At 37.6% G+C, this 27,231-nt stretch overlaps 1 protein-coding gene across 2 annotated transcripts in view; it reads right to left on the reverse strand.

Moving 5' to 3' along the window:
• The window catches only part of Pla2g4a (phospholipase A2 group IVA), a 141,787-nt gene that overhangs the window by 54,453 nt on the left and 60,103 nt on the right, over nucleotides 1–27,231 (reverse strand). For both annotated transcript variants that reach the window (XM_051185940.1, XM_051185941.1), the window contains 4 exons: nucleotides 17,024–17,172; nucleotides 15,868–15,981; nucleotides 2,816–2,853; nucleotides 1,421–1,562 (listed from right to left, as the gene is read on the reverse strand). In XM_051185940.1, the coding sequence (XP_051041897.1) occupies nucleotides 1,421–1,562; nucleotides 2,816–2,853; nucleotides 15,868–15,981; nucleotides 17,024–17,172 (443 nt within the window). The remainder of the gene's footprint in view (nucleotides 1–1,420; nucleotides 1,563–2,815; nucleotides 2,854–15,867; nucleotides 15,982–17,023; nucleotides 17,173–27,231) is intronic.

Genomic DNA, 27,231 nt, shown 5'->3' on the forward strand with positions numbered 1-27,231 from the left:
TCTCAACTATTTATTCTAAACTCTATAAGTAGAAATAATTTTTTGATTATTTGATCAATTTTAGATAGCATTTTATAGATGTCTGCTCCAAAATATGAAGAATTTGAAACAAATTTTTTCACCTCTTTTAATATGCAATTCAAATCAGTTAAGGAATGTTACTAAGAATAGCTAGGAATACCTTATTTCTTTATACTTCCCTTAAGGGTGTTTTTGTAAAAAGGGTAGTACTTGTATGCCTTATTTAAAAAAAAATAATGTATTGCAGATTATAGAGATATGGGGAAGCAGTTAAAAGCACTGGCTCCTCTTTCATAAGACTTGGTTTCAATTCCCAGAATTCACCTAACAGCTCATAACCTGTGTAACTCCAGACCCAGAGGATCTGAAGTCCTCTGCTCATCTTCATGGGAGCTACATGCATGCAGTGAACAGACATACATGCAGACAAAATACCCAAACACATAAAATAAAAATAAATGGAAATATTTTTAAACCTATAATATGGAATATACATTGTGTTGCATCCACACAGTGAGAAGGCTGTTCGGAGCTAAAAATAAGAAAGAAGCTACTAAATTGTGAGAAGATGCAGATCAAGCTTAAATTTAAGTGATTATTATGTGAAACAATCCAGTATGAGAAACTTTACATTATCTGACTGCCCCTGTACAAGATTCTAGAAACAGGTAAAACTATGAGGAAAGTAGAAACATAAGTGGATGTCAGAGGTTATGTGAGAGGGAGAATTAACTAGGTGGAAGGCAATGGATATTCAAGACAACAAAACTATCCACCTGTTCTATAGACATGGTCATTACACTTCTCTTCAAACCCATAAAATGTACATTAATTGAAAACCTTTACATGAACTACAGACTTTGAGCAATTTTGCACCACGAGTTCATTGATGCTAATAAGTGTAATGTTCTGATTGCATCCCTGTCTTCCCTGGATTTCCACCTTGTAGACAGTATATCATAGGACTTCTCAACTTTGATAATACACATTAGCCAATTTCCATATAAAATATCACATGCATGCATGCATGCATGCACGCACACACACACACACACACACACACACACACACACACACACACTCAAGTGCATGCATGCATCCCTTTAGTTTGGTTTCTAAGACTAGGAAGTCATACACATATGTGAATGGAAAGCATTAGGGGACTTATCCATGTTTTTTTGCTCAGTTTTTATGTAGCACTAACTACATAACTACTACAGCTTATAACTGTTCCCAAATATGATCAGCACTGAGTTGAACATCCTTAGTCTTTTCATTTTAGAACCACTTATTGTATATCAAAGCTGAAGAAATATTGCCCATATTGAGGGATATACTTGAAGAAAATACTAAAAAGTTATCATTAAAATGTAATGACACTTAAATTTTTCCAACTCACATCACGGGTAGAATATAGCCCCTCACTCTTTTCTGGACCCAACAGTTTCTTCATGTTCTCCTTTATGTTCTCTTTCCGCTGCTGTCTGAAAGCTTTCTCCTGATCACACAGAGCCATGCTGAACCGTAGGTCTGGGCATGAGCTATGATGGAAAATAGAGAGGTCAATGGGTCAGGGTTCCCAGGAGCCTTATAGTAGAGTATTCAACCTCTGAGATCCCTCAAAGCTGCATTAATACATTCTGATTGTTTCCTTCAAACCATGCTCAGGAAAAAACAAAACAAAACAAAACAAAAAAAAAAAAAAAAACAAAAAAAAAAAAAAAAAAAAAAAAAAAAAAAAAAAAAAAAAAAAAAAAAAAGAAAAGAAAAGAAAAACCAAAAAACCAAAAACAAAACAAAAGACTAAATCTTGGACTTGAATACTTCTAGTGTCTGTTTGGAAGGTATGGCCATACTGGGAAAAGTATGTCACTAAGGGCAGTTTTGAGTTTTCATGCCACTCCCACTGTGTTCTCTACTTTGTGCTTAGGGATGGAGATATAAGCTCTCAGCTGCAGCCTCTGCCTCCTGCCATCTGGTACCTCTGCTTCATCATGAACTCTAACCTTTTGGAACCATAAACTCAAAATAGAGTGTCTTCTGTAAGTTACCTTGGTCATGGTACTCTATCATGGCAGAAGAAGAGTAGTCAAGACCTATCATATATGAGGGCACTGAAGACTTTCAGAAGTGTTTCAGTACAGAAGACTGCTTGTGGCTTTGGTCAGGAGTTCTTCCCCTGTTCCTACATCCCCACTATCCTGCATCTAATACCCACTAACATCACAAAGTGTTTAATTCCAAGGGAACATGTTTGCAGAGATACTGTCTTAACAAATTCCCTTGTCTAATGGAGGACTCCCTCGAAAAGGGGAGCATATCATAAAACAAAACTCCAGATAACCACAAATACAAGAACATCTACAAGACATTTGAACACATTATTTACTAGCAGCAACAATTTCTTAGAAACATGTACCCACTAAAAAACACGTCAAGCATAATGTATTGTGACAGCTATGGAAGAAAATATTATACATTCTTAACGGCCAATCACAAATGGGAAATGGGCATAAAAAATGAAATTATTTCCATGGGAATATATTTATGTTACTTGAAGGAGGGCCCTTGCAAACAAGCAATTATTCTGACAACTATTACTCAGCTTTCAAACTATTAGAAAAGTAAGAAAGGAGTATTACAACTTGGCTTTTTTTATTTTGTGAGTAAGTATATAGCTAAAGGAAACTATTATGATACTGTAACATATTTAAAGTTTTATTTCACAAATAAAGTATTCTCTTTAACAATATCATATCCAATATTCTTCATCTGATTAAATAAATGAACTTACCAAACTTCAAGAGACATTTCCAGAATCATTTCAGTGACCTATAGAAAGAAAATATTAACTACATGAGGTAATAAAATAGATGTGCTTGATAGAATGTGAACAGGGAAAATGAAATGTGAATGACAAACTAAAAAAATAAAGACACAAAAGAAAAGCAGATCTTTCTTTACAGACACATTTGTCAATTCTTGTTGGTTATTACACAGCCCTACATGATAAATTATTTTATCAAGTATTAGAATTGCCTCTGCCTGATTGTTGGTGTAACTGCTATGATGGTTGTAAACTGCTTTCTAATTGAATCCGAGGCATGATTCACAGAAGGGAATTCATGCCTGGTACTGTAAACCTGATCAAAAGCTGGGGAGGTGATTTGCCATGGGGTAAGGTCTACTACTACTATTTTACTAAATAGACACCGTGTCAAATGGCCTTCTAAATATTTGTTTTTACTTATGGATTAGTGCTCCTAGGTAGTTTGGGTCAGATAAGCTTCTGTTTGCAGTGGACAACAGTTAACACACAGACCCACAACTGGTCAATGTAATAAAAATAAATGACTGTGTTGAGTGCCCATCACAAGATAGAACATCTATCTCACCCACTCCCAGTTAGAAAACATAAAGGAAAGGGTGTTGGAGAAAATGTAAGAGCCAGAGCATAGGAATGAGTGCTAGGAAACACCATCTTCTGTGCATTGCATAGCCATTGATTGCACTTATGAACTCACAGAAGCTACGGTTACTGTCCAAGATCTTCACAAGGTGGAACACCCATCACAGATAGGGGAGGGACTCATTAGACCCCACTCCTTCCTGAGCAGTGACTAGCAGTTAATTGATGCTGAAGGGTTGGAAATCATTTTTCTCAACAGCCACTGGTATGTTACCTCTGCTCAAGTGAATAAACGCTTAGCCATGCTCATGTAAGCAACCCTCATTAAACTCAATGCTCCACAAAAAAAAAAAAAAAAAAAAAAAATATATATATATATATATATATATATATATATATATATGAAAATAGGCAGAAAAAGAAGAAGCTGTTCCAACAGGAGTGGAAGAGAGATGACAAGATGACAGAGGGAATGAGATAGAGGTGTAATTTTAAAAAATCTATCATATACATAAATGAAACAATCAAAGAAAGGTAATTTCTTTAACAAAGAAAGTAGTGCCTTGGCCTTGGCATTTTCTTCCTGCACAGAAATAAAGTACTCAGTTCCATGATTATTATTAATAAAACATAAAAATGGCTGAGATACAAAATAAAGTAACACTTCTGTTGTGAGCACTGTTTGCATGTTGCTTAAGGTTGCAGATTCAATGTCCACCACAGCCAGGAAACTAAAGCAGTCTCGGTGGAAGTTCACATGTGCATGTATGTAACAAATTGGGTTGGAACAGGGACACCCATGTCTACTGGGCACCCAGGTCCAGTCTCCAAGAAACATCCACCAATGCAATGGAGGTGGGAATCTGGGTTTTGCTTTCTCATGGGTACTTTTGAGCCAGTCAAACTGTATGTTATCAACCATACAAATTTCATTTAACTTAAAAGGGAGTGGCTAGTATTCATAGAGCAAATATGCATGAAAGGATACCTTTCAAGGAAGTACATCTCTCCTGTATTGAAAGACTTATGACATTAGTACTGGTGACATTAATACCAAATAATCTCTCTTAAGACTGTTGCAAGAACCAATGGGAAAATGTCCTGAAAGTTGCTGTATAATTTTAAAACCATGCTAAGATTTTTTTTTATCATACCAGTTACCATAAGAACAGGGATTACAGCAACTGCTCAATCACTACTACAATATGCTTCTTGAAATGTGAAGGACATGAGTTTAGAACCATCAAAAAAAAAAAAAAAAAAAAAAAAAAAAAGCTAATGATCATTAGATGTATTGCCTTTGGAGTTTAAGGTATGGGGAGAAGACAAAAGGAGCTTTTCAAGGTTTAAAGTAAGTTCACAGATGATTCTCAGTATGGGCTTTTTAAGTAAAAGACAGTAAAATCCATATAAAATTACATTTTACAGTGCACTGAAGTTAAACAGGTTTCTATTACTAGTTCGTTTCTGGGTATTTGGAACTGATAAATATGTGTTGAATGCTCATGTGATGTGAAGTATGCCAGACAATCCTGTCCCATCAAAAAAATATCCAATCACTAATAGAGATAAAATCATGAATTGGTCAAACCCAAAGAACAGTTTTCTGCACAACTTTATAAATCTTAATTTATGAAAGAAGATACAGACAATACTTTTATAGCTGATGAAAAACACTCTAAAAATTCTAGGACATTGTGGTACATTATAAATCAAAAGTAACAGGATGTAAAATAATTACCATCTATTAATGGGAGCAGTGCCTAGGCCACAGCCCAGCACATTCATTATGCCTAATTTCCAACTTTGAAATTTCAACTGTAATCTTTCCCATAGGGAACTGAGAAAAGACTTTATATTGAATAGTGTTATCATGGTTATTTAGTACAATTAATCAGGCATAGATGATAAAAACTCTGTTTTATAGTTATTGCTGCTGCTGGTTATTGTTTGTTTGTTTGCTTCTTTTTGAGACAAGGTCTTACTATACAACCAGGCTGGCCTAGAACTGGTAAATATTCTTTCGTAGCCCCAGAGCTTTGGAGTTAAAGCCATGTCCCACCATTCCTTGGTCTATATTCTGTTTTGTAAAAAAAAAAAAAAAAAAAAAGAAAAGAAAAAGGAAAAGAAAAGAAAAAAAAAGAAACATGAAAGTTGTCACTAAAATGAGATTAGACAAAGCATTTTGTTCCAGAGGGCCAAATCTCCATGTATAAATGGACAGGAAATGAACTATCTTACAATGCTCTATTGCAATGTTTATTACACAACAGTAAATATTTAATGAAGAGCTGAATTTCCACCTGCCAAGTCCTGGACCAACTTACATATTAAAATATTCAGTGCTTGAAAGTTTCCAGTGCCTCATTGCTCCATTGATTTAATAAACAAAACCGAAATTGGTTATGCCATATTTATGGCTGTATTTGTGTTCCTAGGAGAATCCTTTTTCTATGCATGTTCACCAGCATTTCTTAGGATATTCTGATCATAGATAGAGGAGAAGGCTCTTAAGGGAAAAGCAGAATAAGAGTAGGTCCAGGATGTTTCCTATGTCTTTTAACATTTTAGAATGTGTTCTTATGGTTCTCATCATGGGTCAGACCCTCACTTTCTTGTTCAGAAGGAAGTTTTCCCTGCCCTGCCTCCCCCCACAGTGCAGTATGTTCAGACTTGCTAGGAAACCCGATATTCACAATCTCTACATCTTTTACCTGGAACATGTCATTCAGCTAAAACAGCCACAAAAATATGTGCTTCCTGTGAGGCATTAAACAGTGACACACTCCAAAGGGCTCTTCATCTAGGGCTTTCCCACTGTAGGTCACAACATTAGAAAGAAGGGGGACCAAATCTTCCAGGAAGCCTCCTAAACCCATGATTCATAATAAGGGGCCAGAACAAGTTAGAATTCCAATTTCGCTAAGAATTACAAATGTAAAAACCAAGCTGCACCAATTACACATTCTTGTGGAAACTAAAAACCTTTTCTTTGCATTCCACAGGGTAGAAAAAATTTGACATCTACCATGGAACATGTTAAGTCAGACAAAGTAAAGGGAATTGGAACAGGGCTTATAAAAAAAAAAAAAGAACATCTCATACTTTAACATAAATTTAAATGTACCTAAGCCATTGATTTTCTTGTTGAAAACTGAAACTAAAGCAGCAAATACGGTAAAAGTACAAAGAGGTACTTTTAAGTTATAACATTGAAAATATCCATACAGTCAAATATTTTAAGCTGACAATCTATGATTTCAGTAAAGAGTGTTTTGAGTATTCTATAACATACTTCCTTCATACTTTAATATTTGTATTGTTTCCTTTCAATAAATGATTAATTTCAAATTTTGACCCCCTACCCTGTTCATTCTCTTTTATTTCCTCTAGGTATAAACAAAGGCAAATGACTGCCATATTGACAACGAAACTATTTACCTCTGTCAAAGGAATGACAGAGATATTTTAAGTGTATATTTACATGACCCGTGCAAGATAACAAAATGAAAATTTGAAAGTTAAGAATCACTGTACCCTGCCTGTAATTCCATACTGTGAAGAACAAAATACAAGGAAGGACATGCTGAGTGAAGACGGGGGACTACAACTCTGCCAGTGTAAAGTAGGCCACAGCCATGAAAAGACGACACTCATAAATACCATTTCTAATATATAAAACTTGGCTAACATAACATTAGCATTTCCTACCAGGACTTATCTATGACTCAAGAATTCGGGAAAGCTGTTGTCCAGAGGATACTCTAGGCAGCTTTTAAAGATGAAGAAACTGCACTATTTTTCCTGCTGCTTATGCCTCTTTATTTCCTATGACCTCACAATTCTTCGACTTAACCTTTACCAAATATGGACATTAAGTTGGAATTATGAAGAGCCAGTTAATTAGTAGCTTCTGCACAATAACCCAGGTTTCTTAGAACACTGCCAGCAAGCCACTTTTCTCTCTCTGGTAATCCTTGATCTCTCTCTCTCTAGCTTTGTATGTTAAACTTTACTATTTTCATTGTCGTCTAAGCAATTCTCAGGATTTCAGCCTTTAACATAAGTAAAATTATTCAAACACCTCTGGCTAGGTACTATGCTGTGGCTTATAGCTAACTCTGATGTACTTCCTTGATAGAACTTACTGCTAAGATAGGGAAACCAAGAATGCAGGAATATCCTAACATACCTGTAATTCAAAAGTTATCTATTGTGGAGATATGAGATGATTCACCCCAGTGCCTACTGCTCAAAGACAAAAATAAAAATGCATTCTATCTTAAATTCAGGAGTCTTTAACCTACACTTGTACTATACTCTGAATAGAGACCATCTGATGTTTTTGACATCTGTCTTACTTAGGGTTTCTCTTACTGTGATGAAGCACCATGACCAAAAGCAACTTGAGAAGTAAATGGTTTATTTAGCTTACACTCCTAGGCAACAGTCTATCACTGGGGAAAGTCAGAGAAGAAAATCAAACTGAGCAGGAACTCAAATAGGGCAGGAACCTGGAGGCAGAAGCTGATCCAGAGGCTATGGAAGAGTGCTGCTTACTAGCCTGCTCCTTCTGGCTTGCTCAGCTTGATTTTTTATAGAACCCAGGACCACCAGCCCAGGGATCAATTCATCCACAATGGGCTGAACCTCCTCACATCAATCACTAATTAAGAAAATGCCCTACAGTCTTGTCTGTGGCCTTATCTTAAAGGAGGCATTTTTCTTAATTAAGCTTCCCTCCTCTCAAATGACATTAGCTTGTATCAAGTTGACATAAAACTAAACAATATAAGAGCTTAGACAGTGATTCCCAGACTTTTCATGAAATTGTGGCATCAGTGTAGGACTGTATGTGGATAAACCTATTAAGAAAAGGCAACCATGAATCAAGTACATTGAATGCACCTAATGAACCACCTCATTTTAGATTAGCAAAAATGGTGCCCTGTAAAGCATTGGCTGGCTGTGTGGTTGATGGCACAGTGGTATGGAAATGGTACTATTGTTTTCCTACTGCTGGCCAAAGAACACAGCCCTGGTTTTTATATCCAGTGTTAATTAAAAGAAAAAAATATTCACAATTTTTTAAAGTATGACTTCTACTAAATGGATCACCTCTATACACACTGAAATGTCAGAAAACCCTGCTGAACATCATACCCTGGGCCTCTGTAGTTAGTGTCTTGGTGTCTCTCCAAACTCCATTTTGTCTCCTACCTATCATGGAGTCACAGACTTCACACAAGACAGTTCTTCAATGAAATCACCCTGGCACAACATTCTGAACTCACACTCAAAACTCCTATTATTTTAAAGCTTTTCCCACTCTCTCTTCCACAGAACTAATTTTTCAAGTCATAATCATGACTAAGCAAGGCTGAAAGCCATCAGCCAAAATAGACAAACGCCACAGAAAAATGAAACATGGGTACTTCTAAGCATATTCCTAAGCAATAATACTAACTTCCAAATAAAGTCAGAAAATTAAAACATAGTGTAAACCTGAGGCTAGAGAAATAAAGAACTATAATTTCTCTGACTGGCTTCCAAACTGTAGCATTTTCGTGGTTTGTTTGAAGTGGGCTATTTGTCTATACACATCTAACTAACTTCTGAAAGATCTAGAGCAGTGGCTCTCAGTCTGTGGTTCCTGACTCTTTTGGGGATGAATGACCCTTTCACAGGGGTCACCTAAGACCACCAGAAAACAAAGATATTTACATTATAATTCATAACAGTAGCAAAATTACAGTTATAAAGTAGCAATAACAACAATGTTATGGTTGGGGGGTCACTGCAACATAAGGAAACGTACTAAAAGGTTGCAGCATTAGGAAAATTGAGAACCACTGTACTAGATCATTTTGAACAAAAATGAGCTAATCTAACCTAAAAACTGTATTTGATGGATTCAGAAATGAGTGACTTAGAGTAGTCTGAATCATTTTCATATCAATAGTAGTATCAAATTCAACTCTACCTGTGTTTCAGTAAAGACAGACAAATAAGTTTAATATCCAGCTAAATCCCTTTCATGATGCATGTGATTCACACTTAGTTGAATTGGATCAGTTACAATTATAATGAGAGTATTTAATATGCATCTGGTGATTACTGGACCATGTACTGTCTTTCAGTATTAATGTTTAACCATAACCACAATCCTAAGAGATGGGTATTAGATCTAACCCTGCTTCATAGACGAGGGTATATGGAGTCATGAGTGTATGTCATCACTCAAACTAATCAGTCACAAAACACAAACTCCCACTAGTCACAGGCCCTGCCTCTGACACTAGCCTGTCCCAGCTGCTCTTGGGTGACAGAAGCGGTGCTCACTAAGCTCTACCTACAACAGAACAACACAATTGTGACTTGAGAAGTGCCAGTTGCTTCAAAAACTGTGGACCCAGCTCTACAGCTGACTATCCTCAAAGCATGGTGTTCTGAAGGAAGTCTAGGGAGGAACTTCCAACAGCAATTCCAGTTTTCCAACTCAGCAGCCCTCACCCCTACCAAGAAATTCCGTGACTCAACTCTTACACATTAGAGCTGATAACAGAGGTTTTCCTTGTGTCTGCCATCCTGCAATGCGACTCTAGTCACTTTCCAGGGAAGCATTCTGCTCTTATGGCATCCACTTTTTTTGACAATGAACTCAACACTTGGTATCTTTACATGGTAACTTTTTTTTCATTACTAACCCTTTCTTAGGAAAAAGCCTAGCCTTGCTTGCTCTCAGTTTCCTGTCACCTGGGCACAAACCTGCTCTGATTCACTACTCAAACTGGAAGATGCTGTCAATTCTTCCATCTCGCATGTATGTGCTTCTGGGTTCTGAGCCACTGAACCTGTTCTTCCTTCATGCATCAATCTCTCTTCATTATCCTTAGCTAGAAACTGCTTCCTGTACTTGCTGTGCCCAGCCAAGATGATGGCTTCCCCCCCCCAGCAGTTCCTGAAATCATTCTGATGAGAACTGTCCTCTACCCTGTGAGTGAGTCACCTTGGCCATGCTTTTCTTCAAGAACAAGCTGAGCCTTTGATATCTCCGTTACCCACAATGTACTGCCTTCTTTCCCTTTCGAACCTAGCCTCTTGCCATTCTTTGTTTTCTGTCCATACTGGAGCCATCCTCCTTCTGGCAGTTACTTAGCCTGTCAGACAATCTGGGCTTCTAGACTGTTATTATAACCATGGTAGCTAGATGTTATAATGAACATGGGTTTGCATAGCTTAGATAATTTAAGAAGCCTAAAGTCATGACAGAGGGTATGGAAACAATTGAAATACTCAATACATCAAAACAGGAAGGCTAAAAGTGTGGAGGCACCAGCTGTGTTCATTTAACCATTCCCTCACTCCCAAGGATGGCAAGCATCAATCCCTTTTGAGAAAAATACCCACAAGGACACACCTCCCACTAAGCCCCACTTCTTAATAGCTCCAATCTCCCACCTATCAACACTACCCCACATTCCCAGACCATAAGAAGGGTCTTCCTACCTCGGATATCTTCTGTCCTTAGCCCCTGAGATTCTTTTCTTAGCCACATTTTCTATAATGTCATTTGCTACCCTTTTCACCACACACATGTGCAAAACCCTTCATTCTTGGAAGGCAGCTATGCTCACCACTATACCACCAACGCCCTACCTAAAACCCTTCATTCTTATTCCTGGGTTTTTGAAGCATTTGATTTTCTCACTGACAGAAGCATATCTCCCTATTATAACTTGCTTTCAATATGGTTTACTATACAGAATATTAGCTCCATAAGGAAAAACATGCTTGCTTGTTTGCTCATGTTGAAACCAGCCAAAGAGTGTGCATTACTGGGTGTTCAGTGGTTATTTGTGAATAAATGGAGAATGGATAACAAACACAGCAAGAGAATGTTCATGTGACCTCATTTGTAAAGTACGAAGGCTTATTCCTTTAATCCTAGGCACATATTTGCTGAACTAGGCACACAGCACTTTAAATAATCATGTATAAATCCTGAATGGTACTCAATGATATTCTGAAGTGCTTAGCAGTAGAGCATGATGCTGTCTGACATCTGTTTATAAATGGACCCAAGAGGATCACCTAATGCATGATCAGAGATGAAAAAATATACCTTGATACATGCATAAGGACAATGTTAACTACAGAACATGATGGTAGTTATGTGCTTGTTCACTGAAGAAAAACTTGAATGTTTTATGTTTGAAAAACTTTATAATAAAATTTTGTTGAGCATTAGAATGCTTTAGAGAGGCCAAGGCCTTCTTTCCTGACTATATGAACTATAAACTTTAGTTGCAAACCAACTTCTATGTCAAACTGTCAGAAGGGTTGGGGGTGTTGTTGTTGCTGTTGTTTCATATTCTATCTATTTATTTTGTGTGCATGTATGTATGTATGCACATGGTCTCCTATGCATGCCACAAGCACTTTTATGTGAAGGTGAGATGACAATTTGGAGAAGTTACTTATCTCCCTCCAGCATGTGGTTCTTGGGTCAAACCCAGTTTCTTGGGCTTGGCAGAAGGTACCTCTACCCACTGAGCCAGCTCTCCAGCCCCTCTTTTGCTTTTAAAAGACAGGATCTAGCTATACAGGCTACACTGGCCCAAGAATCATTTTCTTCCTGCCTCAGCCTCCCTAGCGCTCACAATACAGGCATGTGTCACCACACCCAGCTCTATTATGTTGTTTGTGGAATTTTCTTCCTGATATCTATCACTCACTAGTGCTGAGTGATTACTCATTTGCTCATCGTTGTATCTTTACCATCCTTACAAGAATATGAGGACATTGCCCATCATGTCATCTGCTGTTTTCTCGTCATGAAGTAAGTTACACGGAACTTACAAGCTCCTCGCATATCACTTTACACATGACTATATACTTTTTAAACAGATTACTGGTTTCTTGAAAATGAACGTTCATGCCTCTGCAATGCTTAGCAAGTTTCAGGCATGCAATAAGAATGCACATTCTCTTCATACTAAAACTTGTCATTCTACTGACAAAGTCAGAATTTTGAAATTATATAATATGCAAATGGAAGTTTTACTCTTGCTGTTTTTATTTTTTGTCTGTGAAAGAAGAATTGAGAGTTTTATGGGGAACTCAGTCAAGTGAACTAAGCTGGAGAGCTAGGAGATAATGCATTCTAAGCTCTCATTTTAAGGATGAAAGTGAGACTCAGAGAAAAGCAAATGACAATTCAAACATCTGGAAGGAGAGCAGTGTCAAGACAAGACAAACAAGCTTCCAGACGTTAAACCCCCAAATGGCCAGAACTGGTCCTGGGAGTCATTCCCAACCAATTGGAGGTTCTTGTTGATTCTCCAGATGTCTCCTGGCTATAGACACCACTCTGTGTTGAGTCAGATTAACTTTCAGATGCCAAAAGTTTGAGGGACTTAGCCTAGTAATATCTTGACTTTTAATTTTTGTGCTTTTTTCACTAAGGCCAAGAGCTCTTCTTATTATGTCATATTGCTACAGCCATCTTCAGGGTTTATTTAAGTCTGCATGTTCCCAGCATTCCCTGGTGGCTCATTCTGTCTTACATGTCTGTGAGCTTTACAGGCAGAAAACCACCCACCTAGGGCAGATCCTATATCAAGTAGAGAAGAGGATGAGAAGGCTCCCATAGGACACTCCCACATGATCCAAGCAAGAGCCCCAGACTCTCCTCCCAAGGACCATCACAGCTCATCAATGCAAAGGATTGACTCCAAATACAAATTCCAAGAGACTCTAGAGAGAAAAGTATGAAGAAATGTTCTTTGGCAATTTCCCAGACACACTAAGGAAAGCAATTACATAACCTACTTTGAATTCAGGAATGTAGAAAGCCTCTATGGAGCTTGGGGGTTATACAACTTAACCATAGGAAATGACAGGAGAGGAAATATATTTTTTTCCATAATGTCTCCTTTCATAATCAGTCTTTTGGAGCAGGTATTGAAAATAAAAGGCCTGTTTTGGAAAGGCTAATCCATGCTTATAAGGTTCTCTTATTAAAATCCCAGGCAGGACCTTCAGATGTTTCTGACCACATCTGTGCTCTTTGCCCTACTACTACACTGTGTACTTGGCAAGCCCCATCTTGCAGCCTTCTTTCAAGACAACGCTTTTGCAATTGCTTCTGTCTAGAATGCTGGAAACTATTTCTCTGCCTCATGAAACACTAGTCTCTTTTCAAGTCATACCAGCAGCAAAAGCAAAACACATTCATCCATCCATAGTGCTTAACATGAACCAGCCACTGCTGTAAGCATGGTACATATATATATGCACATAGCATGTTTACTATTTATATGTTTCAATGATCATTACATACTGAAAGTAGAATGCACCGTAATTAATATTTAAACTATCTAAATGATGTACAATTTATATTTTATGCAATAAATTATAAAAAGTTATAATTAAACTTATATGGTATTCATTATGTTCTAATGTATACAGTTACCATAATAAATCCCTTATAAGATATTATCTCTATTTTCACAGGTGAATAAGATGAGCCACAAGGGAACTATTAAAGTTCCAGGATGAAAAAGATAATAAGTAATTCAAAGGCCAAATGGACTACCTTCAATGTCAAGGTGTTAACCGCTATGTTCACTGTTACAACTGTTCAAATCACCTGGGGCTTCCTTGTAGTGGGATATTCACTTTGTCTCCTTCTGTAGCACTGACCACGCCCATTGGGGGGGTGGAGCCATGCGGAAGTGACCTGTGGAAGGAGGTCGGAGGGGGCCAGAAAGGCGCCCTCTTTCTGGCGTGACTCGGAGAGGAGAAGATCGGGTTAAATTTCCTGGTGTTCATCTGTCTAGGTTGTAAGTTATTTCTCCCTAAATAAACATCTATTCGGCCTATTTGTTTATCCTGATCCTTATTTACCGCAATACTTCCTCTCACAACACAAACTTCCTTTATTCTGCCCTCTCATTAAACTCTATACATATATCATTGATATTTGTTTCAATGCATGGTTATTTAATATTACACACACACACACACACACACACACACACATCCAATTCCTTCTACTTCCCATTAAAAACTTCAATATCACCTCTAACTCAAAGAACTATAATTGAGGAAATAACTTCCTGTTCTTACTTGCCTTGTACAAACACAATGGCTGGTACATTGTAGATTTTTGATAAATGTTCATAAAATGGATGAGTGAATTAAATTGTTAAAAAGGTATCCACAAAGAAGTAGGGCTCACAACTGTTGACTGAAATGCCCTCCAGAGCAGGGAAAGGGCCCATGGAGAATGCACAGATGGAGTTTCTCAAATTCTCTGAGTGATCAGATCATGAGTACACTCAAGAAACCTGTGATCTTAAGTTAACTTCTGAGTTAGTAGTGTGCATAAGCCAGGTAGAAACTGAAGACACATAAATTAGTATTTCAGTTCTCTTAGCTTATATAACTTTATTGCCACTGATATTTGATAAATTGGGCACTATAAATAAGCTAGTACCAAACAATACCATGGATTATCCTGGGGGATCATTAGAGCTTGCAATAAGTTAGGCAGCATGGAGCAACTGAGAGTTAAGGGTGAGAGGTTTGTGTAAGTAGAAGAACATGAAAGTCATTCTTAAGATGAGTGAAAATGGTGTTTCCATGGACATGATAAAATGTTTTAACTGAATTGACCAGTAAACTGCACATCTCACCACAAATTCTCTAATTTGTTCCTTATACATTTATCATCCATTAAGATACAATGAGTTTGTTCTGCACAAATCATTTTCCCAAGGCATTTTTATTCATAAATGACTACCAAACTGTGACAACTACTAAAGTATAAAGATAATAAAAATAAACTAACACCATCCCTTCTGACTTCTCTCTGATGTGGCCCTAATAATTTTAGGCAGAATTATTTCCTTAGACATGCTTAGTCTATAGCAATATATTCAATATTATATGTGTGTTTATAATAGTAATAGTAAATACATGTTCCAAAAAAGTAGCACAAAAATGTTGAAATGGTTCGCATTTTACAACATCCTATTATCCCAAATGTTTTGTATTGATGGATCCTCCAGTACAGTCCAAAGCTACTGCTTAATTCAAATTTTATTACTTGGAACAACAAAAAATTACTGTCTTATTGTATTTATCACCTCAATCAAGGTTTACATATTTAATGATAAGATATTAGCATGGGGGTCCCTGGATATAGGTCAGTGGTGTTTGCTTAGCCCATGTAAGGTCCTGGGTCCATGCCCCAGCACCACAAAGAATAACAAGAGATCACAAGGTAAGGACAGGAGGTAAAAGAGCAAGCAGAATGAAAGGGAAAGCATTCTATAAAGAAATATAAGTTTTTAAACATGAAGCCAACTTTCTAAAATAAATCGATGCATATGGAACGTGGAATGGGAGGTGACTTTGCTGCTACTTACTTGATTGAAAACAAAAGGGACTTCTTTCTTCTCTCCCACCTTCATAGAAGATACAGGAAATGTAGCTGTGCCTAGGGTTTCATCCATGATGTAATTGGCATCCATCAATGTTATCTACAATGCAAAAAAGGGTTAAGCTATTTCCAGGAATCTTATCTGAAATGTCTATCATGAGGGACTAGAGTGATGGTGTGGCAGTTGTGAGCACTAGATGTGCTTCCAAAAGGAACTAATTTCAATTCCCAGTACCCATGGTGGGTCACAGCTATCTGCAACTTCAGTTACAGAGAATTTAATGCTCCTGTCTCACTTCCATGGGGCATTTTATGTACATAGTTTATACACACACATTCAGGCAAAATATTCTACACATGAAATTACAAAACAAAATACTAAAAACCTGCTGTCCGATTAAAAAAAAATAATGTTCTTGGCCAGGTAAGTTTACATAAAATCTTTAATACCAGCCAGCAATCAAGGGGCAAGGCAGGCCAATAACTGGAGTTTGAGGCCAACCTGGTCTACAAAGCAGGTCCTATGTTAGCCAGACATGGAAGAAAGAGTCTATCTCAAAAAAGTAATTACTATTTCACAGTTCCTTATGACCCTCAATTTTTTGGTTTTGCTTTTGTTTTTTAATTACAGTCACTCTAGACAATGGAGCTCTACACACATCCCCTAGTGGTCTCAATATGTAACACACAATACTTTCATTTTTTCCCCTTATCGATGACATTTCTATTTAAAGCAATAAATTGTACATATTTCTAATTGACCATTATTTACACAAATGGAATGTTACTATCTCTATGTTTTGAAATATCAAGGAGAAATTAATATAAAAAACCCAACTGTTTTAAAGAAAAAATTCCATGTAAATATGTACTAAAAGGAACGGATACAACTTCTATTCTGTTGCTTTTTGTTTTTAATCTCATCTTTAGAACAGAAAAATGCATCCTCTCCAAACCGTACAAGCATCCTGAAATTCCACGTGGACACTCACATGACTCATGCATACCATTCAAAGGCTCAGCAAGCAGGGCACCCAGTTCACAGGCAATGACAAAAGGGGAAAAAAGGCAGCAGGTAAAAGGCAAGGTGTCTCTCTCCTTAGGAATGAGCCCTGTCCACTGCCCCCGGATGATTCACTTACCTCCAAAACATTTTCCTGATTAGGATCCAAAATGAACTCAAAGGTCTCATTCCACACAGGATTTATGTCATTATTGAAGTGTCTTGTTCTCTTCCTGCTGTCAGGGGTTGTAGAGATGAAGAGTTCCACATAAGGATCTGGAGTGTCAACTATGTGCAGTAAATGGAAAGGAAGAGGAGAAACATGTTATTCATTGACCTCAGCTTTTTGTTACTATAAGTTGTTTATTTCCAGTAAGTTGTACACAACAGAACATGACAGCTTATACACTCCCTTCCTTCCATTGCAGATCAATGAGAAGGAATCATGTATAAGGCAATCTTCTCAGAAATTCATTCATCTTAAGGGACAGCACCTTGCTTCATCTAGCTATTCCACAATGACAGGAACCACACTCACCTTACTCTACAGCATGATCCTCTACACAGGACCATGATGGTAACAAGATCACAGGCACAAGACCCAATACTTGTCTACATTAGAAGAATCATCTTGTTATTTTGCTTACCAAAGAATGTAGTGGGAGAGGAGTACCACTGCTGGCAGGTTGCCCAGGGCAGCTCTAAGAGACGGCTTCCCTACCAGCAGTCGGCCTGTATTTATTATGGCAGTATTTGCTCAAATTACAGTGAGATGTCTTCAAAAACGAAAGCCTTTTCTATGCCACATAAAAGTCCACTTGATTCATGCTTGTGAGTGTTCCTTTAAATACAAAGAAACATCCACACATAAAGGAACTATTTTACGTTATTCCCACTACATTTATACTTAACTGACTCAAACTGTAAATAGTGATCATTTTCTCTTCCATGAGTCCACTGACTCCTTTGACAATCTTACAACATTGTTTATAGTCTTCATATGTATGAAATGATATGTATGCCTTATTACTAAGAGACCATAAATGCCTTAAAGGCAAGGATCATATCTTCTCTTTATGCTTTCAGAATCTGGCAATGTAAACCTACCACAGTAAAATACAAAGTCTGCTGCTTTTCTTTAACATACCCTGTCCCACGTGCCCATTGTAATTAGTGGCCACAAATACCAATAACCACAATTGATAGTTCTCGGTAGTTATTTTCAGCACACATTTATTTCAATTAAATCCCACATTACAATCCAATGAGTACTATAATTTAGTACATATTATGAAATGAACAGGAACTGAGAGGTGTCATGCAATCTATCCTCTGTCCTATAGCTAAGGGTCAAAGAAAGATCTTAGGGTCATCTAATTACATCAGCTGTGACCTTAATGACATCTTGTCCCTAAGAAATAAGGGAGAGATCATAAAACATGAATTTCCATGGAAAGAAGAACTGAACAAAAACAGGCAAGAAGGTAAGGCTATATGAAGATCTTTCCAGCCAATACTGAGCCATGGGCATCACTCACGGCAACTGGTACAGGTTCAGAAAGACTGGGATCAAGAGAGAACCGGATCAGAGAAAAAAAGAAATATAAGCTGAGCTATCCTGCTACCAATGCTAACTGATCCCTACTCAATACAACAGCCCAAGTTTGAGGAAGGAATTAGGAATTAGATCCCTGCAACTGGATCTCATGAGCTTCACCTATGACCCTGTGTTAAACTCACAGAATGAGGGTCATTGACATTGTCTACAATGCATCTAATAATGCGCTGTTCTGTACCAAGACCCTCAGGGATAAAATTGTGTCGTGTTATTAACAGCACACCATACAGACAGTGGTATGTGTGTCACTGATCACTCCCTTAGACTGCAAGAAGAGAGCCGACCTGACTCCTGAGAAGGACAGATTTAAACAAACAGTGGTCAAAGAAAATTAAGAAAAAAAATGTAATGAAAGGGTAGAACTGGCAGTCTTATGGAAGAGCAGATCCAATAAGACAAGATTCTTGCCCATCATCAGGTCAGTGTGATGAATAGATATCTACATACTAGAAGGCAAGGAGCAAGAGTTCTAAGGAAGACAAAAGGAACAAAAGCCAGGAGGGCAAATTAGAGCATCTAAAGCTCACATATAAAGGCTATTATTGTTTCATGGTTAAAAATAAACAAAATTGTCCATGGACATCTTGTTTTCTATAACTTCCTCATCAAATAATGTAATCAATGCTCTTCACTTATTCTTTTAAACACTCCTCACAGTTCCATCAGTCATTAGACTTTTTTTAAAAAGTACTATTTTTTGTTATGACTATAGAAATGAAATGGCCTTTGGAACTGTTTTACATTTCATTTTCTACCTCAGAGCTCACATGACATTGGGCAAGGGGAGCAAATCTCAATGTAAGGCTACAATAAAAATGTCCAGAGCATTTATAAAATTTCAGGCAAGTCTCCAAGAAGGGCAATGAGCTGGTGAAGTGTAGTCTAGGGCTCTTCATTTTCAATGTACTGTCTAGCTGACATGGATACCAGTCAGGATGACAGTTAAAATTCCACTTTGGAGAATAGCATTTCTTTTTTTTTTCTCTCTCTCTCTCTCTTTTCTTCTTTAGGGGCTAGGGGGGAATTGAGACAGGGTTTCTCTGTATTGTTTTGGAGCCTGTCCTGAAACGAGCTCTGTAGACCAAGCTGGCCTGGAACTCACAGAGATTTGCCTGCCTCTGCCTTCCAAGTGCTGGGATTAAAGGTGTGCACCACAAAGGCCTAGCTAGAATACGCATTTCTTACCTTTCATAACCCAGCATTTATGTTTCCTAGACCAGGAAAGAGAAGCTAAGAAACAGCAAGACAGCCATGAAGCATGATGAGAGAAATGCACAGGGATGCTTCTGCCTCCTCAACTTGATCCTTTTCCTCTACACAATTCTCCAGAGTTTAGGATGCCAAACCAAAAGCAAATCGATGTATATAGACAGCCATGGCATCCACAGATTATAAAAAAGAAACAGGTTTTCCTCTGTGGAGTATAAGTAAATGCATGACCTCAAAGAGAATATTTGTATGACACAGAAAACAAAATATAAAAAGGAACATAGCTATTTATTGCTCCATTGATTCAGTCCTTTTTCATAGGGCCACTTGATGGGGGTGGATATTCAAATAGATTTCCCAGGAAAATATAAAGCGGAACCCACTGCAATTCCCACTCTAGAATATAAAAGCTATATGGGAAGGGGAGGCATATGGATTTTAAACATTCATTCGTTCATTCATTCACGCAATGCACTTTTAAGCTACCACTGTATGCCAGGAATTGCCTGTCAAGAATTTTCACTTTGAAAAAGAGCCAAGCCCTAAGCTGTAGATTTGAATTATGAAAGTGAGTCAAAGACAAACAGCCTAATTTTAACACCAAAGTAAATGGGAGACAAGCAGATACACCACACTGGTGACTCCTAACTCATTAACCCAAGTGGTTATGCAAAAATCAGGTCAAATCATAGGTGGCGAAATTGCTATTTGAGGCTTGATATTTGAATCTTTTTTTTTTCTTTTTTCCTTTTTTTTATTTAAATTTGAAACAAGGTTGTTTTGTATGTCAATCCCAGTTCCCTCACTCTCCCATCTCCCCTAATACCCCCACCAAACCCCAGCCCATTCCATTTCTGCTCCCCAGGAAGGGGTGAGGCCTTCCATGGGGAGTCTTAAGGTCTGCCATATCATTTGGGGCAGGGCTTATGACCTCCCTCCATTGTGTCTAGGCTGAAAAAGTATCTCTCTATGTGGGATGGCTCCCAAAGTCCATTCGTATACAAGGGATAATGATCCACTACCAGAGACTGCATAGACTGCCCAGTCCTCTTAACTAATGCCCACATTCAGGATGTCTGGGTCAGTCCTATGCTAGTTTCCAAGCTATCAGACTGGGGTGCATGAGCTCCCCCTTGTTCAAGTCAGCCAATTCTGTGGGTTTCTCCAGCCTGGTCTTGACTCCTTTGCTCATCACTCCTTTCTCTCTGTAACTGGATTCCAGGAGTTCGGCTAGTGTTTAACTGTGGGTGTCTGCTTCTGTTTCCATCAGCTACTAGATGAAGGCTCTAAGATGGCATGTAAGCTGGTCATCAATCTCATTACTGTGGAAGGACATTAAAGGTAGCCACTCCACTATTGCTTAGATTGTTAGTTAGGTTCATTGTAGTATATCTCTGGGCATTTCTCTGGTGCCATATTTCTCCTAAAATCTAGAATGGCTCCCTCTATTATGGTATCTCTTTTCTAGCTCTCCTCTATTCTTTCCCTGACTCAATCTTCCTGGTCCCTCATGCTCATCTCTCCCCTCCACTTCTGCCCTTCTTTTTCTCCTAACTCCCTCTCCCTTCCCTCCATGCTTCCGATTTACTTGGGAGATCATGTCCCCTTCTCGAGGGCACATGTGTGTCTCTCTTAGGGTCTCCCTTGTATCCTCGCTTTTCTGGCAGTGTGAATTGTAGGCTGGTAATCCTTTGCTCTATGTTTAAAATCCATATATACCATGTTCGTCTTTTTGTGAGTGTGTTAGCTCAATCAGGATGGCTTCTTCTAGATCCATACATTTCCCTGCAAAATTTCAGGATTCCATTGTGTTTTTCCACTGAGTAGTACTCCATTGTGTAAATGTACAACATTTTCTCCATCTATTCTTCAGTTGAGGGGCATCTATGTTGTTTCCATGTTCTGGCTATTAAAAATAATGTTGCTATGAACATAGATGAATGGATGTCCTTGTATGAATGCGCATCTTTGGGTATATGCCTAACAGTGGAATTACTGGATCTTGAGGTAGGTTAATTTCCATTTTCCTGAGGAACTGCCAACCAGCAGTAGAAGAGTGTGCCCCTTTCTCTACATCCTCTCTAACATTAACTGTCTTTGGTGTATTTTATTTTAGCCATTGTGATGGTAGTAAGATGGTATCTCAGAGTTCTTTTGATTTGCATTTCCCTGATAGCTAAGGATACTTTCGTTCAGTGTCTTTCACTCACTCCATTGAGAATTCTCTATTTAGTTCTGTTCCCACTTTTTAATTGATTTATTTGCTGTTTTGTTAACTAGCTTCTTGAGTTCTTTGTATATTTTGGAAATCAGTCTTCTGTCAGATGTGGGGTTGGTGAAGATCTTTTCCCATTCTGTAGGCTGCCGTTTTGTCTTATTGACTGTGTTCTTTGCCTTAAAGAAGGTTCTCAGTTTCAGGAGGTCCCATTCATTAATTGTTGATCGTAGTGCCTGTGCTACTGGAATTATGTTCAGGAAGCTATCTCTTGTACCAATTCATTCAAGGGTACCTTCCACTTTCTCTTCTATGAGGTTCAGTGTGGCTGGGTTTATGTTAAGGTCTTTGATCCATCTGGACTTAAGTTTTATTCATGGCCATATACATGGATCTATCTGCAGTCTTCTACACACCAAGTATCCAGTTATGCCAGTGCCATTTGTTGAAGACACTTTCTTTTTTCTATTGTATAGATTTAGCATCTTTGTCAAAAATCAGGTGTTCATAGGCATTAACATCAGGGTTTTCAATTCGATTCTATTGGTCTACCTGTCTATTTTTGTGCCAATACCAAGCTGTTTTCAGGACTATAGCACTATAATAGAGTTTGAAGTCAGGGATGGTGATGGCCCCAGAAATTCCTTTATTGTACAAGGGTTGTTTTGGCTATTCTGGGTCTTTTGTTTTTCCATATCAAGTTGAGGACTGTTCTTTCAAGGTCAGTGAAGAATTGTGCTGGGATTTCGATGGGTATTGCATTGAATCCGTGTATTGCTTTGGCAAGATTCCCATTTCTTTCTTTAAAAACTCACAGTTCTTATAATATATGCCTTTCACTTGTTTGGAAAGTGTTACCCCAAGATATTTGATGTTGTTTGTGGCTATTTTAAAGGGTGATGTTTCTCTGATTTCTTTTTCAGCCCCTTTTACCATTTGTATATAGTAGGGCTACTCTCCTGCCACTTTTCTGAAGGTGTTTGCCAGCTGTAGGAGTTCCCTGATAAAGTTTTTGGGTCTCTTGTGTAAATGATCATATCATCTGCAAATAGTGAAAGTTTGATTTCTTCCTTTACAACTTGTATCCAGTTGATCTCCTTTGGTTGCCTTATTGCTCTAGCTAGTACCTCGAGTACAATATTGAAGAGATATGGAGAGAGTGGGCAGCTTTGTCTTCTTCCTAGTTTTAGAGGAATCACAATGAATTTCTCTCCATTTAGTTTGATGTTGGTTTGCTGTATATTGCTTGTATTATATTAAGTTATGTTCCTGTTATCCCTGATCTTTCCAAGACCTTTATCATGAAGGGGTGTTGGATTTTGTCAAAGGCTTCTTCATCATCTAGTGAAATGATCATGTGGGTTTTCTTTTTCAGTTTGTTTATATGGTGGAATACACTGATAAATTTCCATATGGCGAACTATCCCAGAATCCCTGGAATGAAGCCTACATGGTCATGATGGATGATTTCTCTGATGTGTTCTTGGATTCGATTAGCCAGTATTTTTGCATTAATGTTCATGAGGGATATTGGTCTGTAGTTCTCTTTCTTACATGTATCTTTGTGTGGCTTGGGTACCAGGGCAACTGTAGCCTCCTAAAAAGAGTTTAACAATGACTCTTCTGCTTCTATCGTATGGAACACTTTGAGTAGTATTAGTATTAGGTGTTCTTTTAATTTCTGGTAGAATTCTACACTAAAACCCTTTGGCCCTGGGTTTTTTTTGTTTTGTTTTGTTTTGTTTTTTTGTTGTTGTTGTTTTGTTTTGTTTTGTTTTGTTTTTTGGGGGGAGGCAGATTTTTGATGACTGCTTCAATTTCATTAGAGGTTACACATCTATTTAAATTGCTTATTTTATCTTAATTTAATTTTGGTAAGTGATATCTATCCAGAAAATTGTTCATTTCCATTAAGTTTTTGAATTTTGTGGAGTACATGTTTTCAAAGTATGTCCTGAAGATTCTCTGTTTTTCCTATGTCCATTGTTATGTCTCCCTTTTCATTGCTATTTGAATCTTTTTTCAAAGGTGTTTTTATTCTATTTTATGTGTATAACCATTTTGTCTGTATGTGTGTTTGTCTACCCCATGTGTGCCTGGTGTCCATGAAAGTCAGAAGAGAGCATCAGAACCCTTAGACCTGGAACAAAGGTTATAAGCTACCCTGTGGGTGCTAGGAATTGTACTCCGGATCTCTGCAAGAGCAACAAGTGTTCTTAGCCATTGGGTCATCTCTTCAGCCCTTCATCTGTGTGTGGGAGGAAGGGAAAGGAGAGGTCACAAGCAGACAGGGAAAGGGAAGCAGAAGGTACAGTTGCCTGGAAGGAACCAGACAGGAAATGTAAGTAAGTGAGTGGAAATGGAATGAGCCAATTTTTAACATGACCATTTTCAGTGAGTTTAAATTCTCAGTGCTTACCTTGCTTTAAATCATTTTAACTTAGACAAAACAAAAGGGGAAATGACACTAAAAGATATGAGTACCACTCTTATATGTCAAAATATCAAAAGACATTTTGACAACTTAGAATCCAGTTCAATAGTACCCCCTGTCTTGCCAGCATTTATTTTAGTTTTAAATACAATAAAAGTGAATAGCTTAAGATGTTTGTCAAGAGTAACATGTTTTCTAGTTTCTCCTGTTGCTTCTCCAACAAAAGACTTCAAAGTTAAAATGTCAAAGGTTTATAGATAGAAGAAAGAGAACAGCTGTCAGATGGAAAACTACTAACTCTGATTTTGTAGTCTGCATCTCTACTAATCACATAGGCCAAGAGACATAGTATGCCTGGGAAAAACTCCAGGTTAAAAGGAATTTTTAAGGGATGAGTTTTAAAGTCAAAGTCCACACCACACAACCCATCGTAATGAATGGGATAGTGGCACACTTCCAATCTGTGAAAGGAAAATCAGTCCACTTTGACAGCAAAAACCTAGCTCAGTGCTTTAGAGAATTTCTTAGAAATGCATTTAAAAAATAAGTAAATAAATAAAAGGTAAGAAAAGAACCCCGTGGCACACATCTATTTCATGACTTTGCAAATTAATACCTGTAGGGTCATTTGTTGATGCTGAGCCACTAATTAGTAATCAGTGCTTTCCTAAATTATTCCCAGTGAATAAGCAATGAAGCAAAGATAGGCATGAGTAGAAGCTCTCTTGCATCTTGTTCTTTTATCTGCATCATGACAAACAAAAACGATAGGGGTATACGGTAAAGACCATTTTACCATCATAAAGATGACATGAAGCTACATGTACCAGAAATGGCTTCAGAATTCCATGGCTCTGAAACTTACTCATAAACTCCAGAAGTTTAAGGAGTGCCTGCCTGAAGTAATAACAGCCCTGTCTGTCACTCAGCTTTATCCAGGTCATAGACAATGTGATTCATGGTGGGAGCAGCTCCTGAACTCCTAGTTTTATTTTAAAAGCATCAATTGCTTTCCCACATCCATCTAACCCCTGAACAATTTAAACCCCTTGCTTGAAAAAAAAAAAAAAAAAAAAAAAAAAAAAAAAAAACAAAAACAAACCAAAGATCTCAAAAGAAAAGGGGGGTGCCCAAAAATGCAAAGTCAGTTTTACCATAAGTGGTAGTGGGCTTAAAACTGTGTTTCTCATGTTTCAGAACATTGAATTACCTTCCCAAAATCATCTTGCAGTGGTTGGTAAAAGCGCAAACTGGAATGTCTGAGGCTTTGTCTAAGTGTATAAAGTCCTGAGTTCATCCCAGAGCCACATAGGAAGAAAGGAAGAAAGGAAAAAAGGGAGGGAAAGAGGGAGTAAGCAAAGGAGGGGAAGAAAAAGATGCAGGGCCCTTCATCTCCCATCAAAATCAGAAGATTGGCTTAGAAATCTTCAGCCTTAATAACATAATCAAATGATTCTTACACACAACACACATCAAATTCTGCCTTCAAAGGCCAAGGACTTAAGACATAAGATTAGAATAAATTAAACAAAAGCAGTATAATAAGAACCATATAAATATTTGGCATGAGGAAGGTAACAAATGCCATGGCCTTCTATACAGGAATTATTCTGTCGTAGACTGGATTAAACACAATCCAGTTAATCACCACTGCTTCTCTCCAACCATTAAATACATTTTCAAGTAGCCTCCAAGAATAAAGTAAAGTAGATATGCTGGTTGACAAGTTGTTTGAGGTCATGAACTGATATTTGAAGGTTTTAATTAATTAATTAATTAATTAATTAATTAATTAGTAAACTAAATATTTAAATATTAGTTCATGACCTGATATTTATTATCTTACATTAATTATAATCATGTTATACTTCTTATATAATCATGTATGTTGTATGTGTTATAACCAAGATTATATTAATATCAGGTCATCAACTGATATTAAATATTTTTCAACTATCCTAAACCAGGAAGACCAAATATTAAGTAAGAATTTATTTAAAGACATCCTCATGAATGTTCCTAAACTTAGCCATTTCTTTAAAAGTTTTGCAATTAGTAACAATGGCAATCAGACATGAGAATCCCCAGAAGCTTTGGAGACAGCTAGTCTGTTCCATACTTATGCTCTAAGGTAACTGAGCAGCCACCATAGCCCCTAGGACAGTATGGTCAGCAATACCACTTAGCCATGAGTTTCAAAAAAATAAAAAATAAATAAACAGTTTAGTTCATTTCTTAATCAGAACAACAAAAAAGATAGCAGATTATAACTGGCAAGATTGCTTATTTCCATAATCTGGACTTCTATCCATGACAGCATCACTGAAGTTTAAATACAGACCACCACTCTCTCCGTTTAGAAATCTCTCCTCGCCATCCGCAAAAATGACTTCTACCATGCCTTCTATCACTACAAAGTCTTTTTGCCTTATTTCATTTTACTTAAACAAAAGCAAGCACAGAGAATATAAACTGAGCCTTGTTCTCTTGGTCCACCATTAAAATCAGAAGATTTGTTTATATTGACAATATATTTCCAAAGAAGTTCTCATAGTTATTTACAGTCTTTAAAAAAAAAAATGGGGCTAGAGTAATGTGATGGTTCAGCAGTTAAAAGCACAATCTATTCTTGCAGAGAACCCAAAATCAGTTCTCAGTTACACTTCAGACAACACAAAAACAGCAGCTTGTGACTCCATCTTGAAAGGCTCTGACACCTTCTTCTGGCCTCCACAAGCACCTGTGAAATAGGATTTTTCTCTCCTCAAGCCGCCTTCCAAATCAGAACACAGAGACTTATTTATTGTGAAATCTCAGCTGATAGCTTAGGCTTGTTTCTAACTAGCTCTTATAACTTAAATTACCCCATTT

The sequence above is a fragment of the Phodopus roborovskii genome, unplaced genomic scaffold, assembly GCF_943737965.1.
Source record: "Phodopus roborovskii unplaced genomic scaffold, PHOROB, whole genome shotgun sequence".
NCBI classification, from domain to species: domain Eukaryota; kingdom Metazoa; phylum Chordata; class Mammalia; order Rodentia; family Cricetidae; genus Phodopus; species Phodopus roborovskii.